The sequence below is a fragment of the Aplysia californica genome, unplaced genomic scaffold (genome assembly GCF_000002075.1).
Source record: "Aplysia californica isolate F4 #8 unplaced genomic scaffold, AplCal3.0 scaffold00245, whole genome shotgun sequence".
In the NCBI taxonomy this organism is placed as follows: domain Eukaryota; kingdom Metazoa; phylum Mollusca; class Gastropoda; order Aplysiida; family Aplysiidae; genus Aplysia; species Aplysia californica.
In genome coordinates, this window is record NW_004797515.1 from 836913 (window position 1) to 839583 (window position 2671).

At 36.7% G+C, this 2671-nt stretch overlaps 1 protein-coding gene across 1 annotated transcript in view; it reads left to right on the top strand.

Moving 5' to 3' along the window:
* The first annotated feature begins 217 nt into the window (after positions 1 to 217).
* Positions 218 to 2671, top strand: part of LOC101854804 — a 7180-nt gene continuing 4726 nt past the window's right edge. Inside the window, exons 1-2 of the mRNA XM_005100375.3 lie at positions 218 to 649; positions 1822 to 1928. Of these exons, the coding sequence (XP_005100432.1) occupies positions 609 to 649; positions 1822 to 1928 (148 nt within the window). The 5' untranslated portion in view covers positions 218 to 608. The remainder of the gene's footprint in view (positions 650 to 1821; positions 1929 to 2671) is intronic.

Genomic DNA, 2671 nt, shown 5'->3' on the forward strand with positions numbered 1-2671 from the left:
GATGTGAATTACGTTCTTTCACGACACTTCCCCTACACATATGACGTAAGTGTCTATTTTTAGAGTTTACAAGAACAATCGTCACGATAAAACTAGAGGCTGTTTATATAACACATCCGAAGGCAGTGGTCATGTTAGACTTTAACCCTTTTTGTGCAAGCCTCTATGGTCGGGAAGCTTCTTATATTTGTTGTTATCGTTTCACAAAATGACATGTAAAAACACATTGTTGTGCCACTTAGTTAAATTACACTTTGAAACCTACTTCATAATTTCAAGTTTTAAGATGCCCGTCTTAGTAAAAGGTCACAAATGATGCAATAAAACAAGCTGTCTTATATATGTGCGTTATTTTATCCAATAGAAAATTCACAAGAACATCATCTGTAAGGATAAAAGGGACATTTGGGAAAATATAATGCTTCTCACTTTGTTACTGGAATGGGATCTTACCCATTAAAGATGAAACTGATTATTACAAAAATTAGGTAAGAAATGGGTTAATCTCTACTATAGACGCAGTATCCACTTTAAATATTTGTGGCTCTGCGTATATCATATATTTACACTTTTCATCAAAGAAAAAGAGGGTCTCCTGCTTCGTGACAATGAGGACTGTTTTCTTGATAGCAGCTTCACTCACGCTCTGGTAAAGTTACACGGTTATGATTCAACTCTATCAATTTTGTTCCAACGTAGTTTTGTTTTGGTTTATTTCAAACATGGGAAATAATGCAGTCATGGAAGATATGAATTCATAGCATCTTTTCATAGTTAAAGCTCCCTTTTACGAGTGAAAAAGACCAGGTTGAAGACCCTGCCCTTTCTGTTCTTTCCAAGGTTGCACTATATAACAATATATAAGAATGTAATATATTACAATTACTGCCTGTCTTTGATGAATAGTTAGCCTCTGCGTCTAAGCATATCAACTGCGTTATTCTTAGTGCTACACTCGACAAGGCGGGTAGCGTTCGCCCGACGACATAATGGATGCATAATTTGGACAAAGACATTAATAATTAATAATATGTTAAAAGCATAATAAATGCGAATGGGTGGAAATTGACATCATTAGACATGTGCATGTCTTTAACAACTACATTCAAAATAAGACATCTTTCATTTGTAAGGTCCATATTATATTATTCATCCAACATTGTGGTGCTCATTAAAATATTCTTTTTTTTTACAGCGAAAAGGGAAAAACTAATTTAGTCCAACTAACATCAGTGTTTCAAATCTCTGAAACGACTCATTTTCTTGTCATGTAGATCTACTTTTTGTTCCACTGGGGAATTAGGACTTAAAATTGTGAACAAGCCATCTCGAAATAGTGGGCCTGTTTGATATATCAACAATATTAGGTTTTTGAAAAAGCAACGACCTATAAGCTTTCTCATTCAAACATTCTTACAGTCCTTACTATGAATACGATTCTCTTAACTTGATAATCACTAACACCTAGGAGACAAAGTTGCAAGTATTATAATTTATATAAAACTATTCACTTTGGCAAATTACAAATGGCCACACCTATTGACCATTTACAAACGTTGCACACCTAAACAGAAACACTAAAAAGACTATCTTTGTTTCAAACTAAGCCAACACCTACCCAACTCAATTTAAAATTCACAATCAGCATAAACACTTTCTGGAACAATCTGCAACCCCCCCCCCCCTTTTGATTCCCACTGTTGTCATACAAATGATAGTTTTCATATGAAAATATGGGCCTACATTAACTATCCCATTCACCTTATTACTGTTGCCACACTACAGAAAGAAATGTCTGTTACCATAACTGTGTGTTTTCAGCGTGCATAGCTTGAGCTTGGATCGACTGTTCCGAAGCTATGCCGGCCCCGACAGCACGATGGAGTTGGATGAGTTCAGCAAATACTGGGGACACTTCGACATGGACGGTAGGTGGGGGGGGGGGGCATAATGCAATACAATTGTACGCCCAATATAGGAGCAGACTTATCATTTTTAATTTGGAAACGACGAATTGACGGTTTCAGTTGAAGAAAGGGCGAGAGAGAGGGTGGGGGTGATTTTGTCATTCAAGTGAGTGGGACCAATTTAGCTTGTATATAATCCAATAGTCGAGGTCTGTTTCAGAAAAAAATAAAGCTACTGTTTATAAAGCTACCATCTAAAGAAGAATACTGCACATTATATAGAAGCATTGTACATAAACAAGGAAAATAGCAAGGTATATAACTGCCCTAAATCTAATTTACAACAGTTACTATTTTGGCTTGTCTTTAGAGTTAGCCATCTGACGGTGACACATTCTGACGTGAGTGACAGCTACTTTGATTTAGCACGGCAGTCTTGGAAAAGTGATCACATTCCTGTACATGGACACCACCATTTCTTTAAGGGCACGATATTTTTAAAGCTGCATCATCTTTCAGTGTTTTAATATGTTCTCTACGGCTTGCCAAGTGTCCGAGTTCATAAAGTTTTGACTCTCAAACACGTCTTTTGCTTTTCAGTGCTGAAGGTTGTATTAAATAATGCCCTCTCCTGCCTCAATATTCCTTATGAATGCATGTCTATTGTTCATCTTTCATTCAGCTTTTTTGTCGCTGTGTTACTTCACTTTTACTTACTTTTTCCTTCGTCTGGTATCCTAAGGATGTCGAGGGGACGTGCAGGT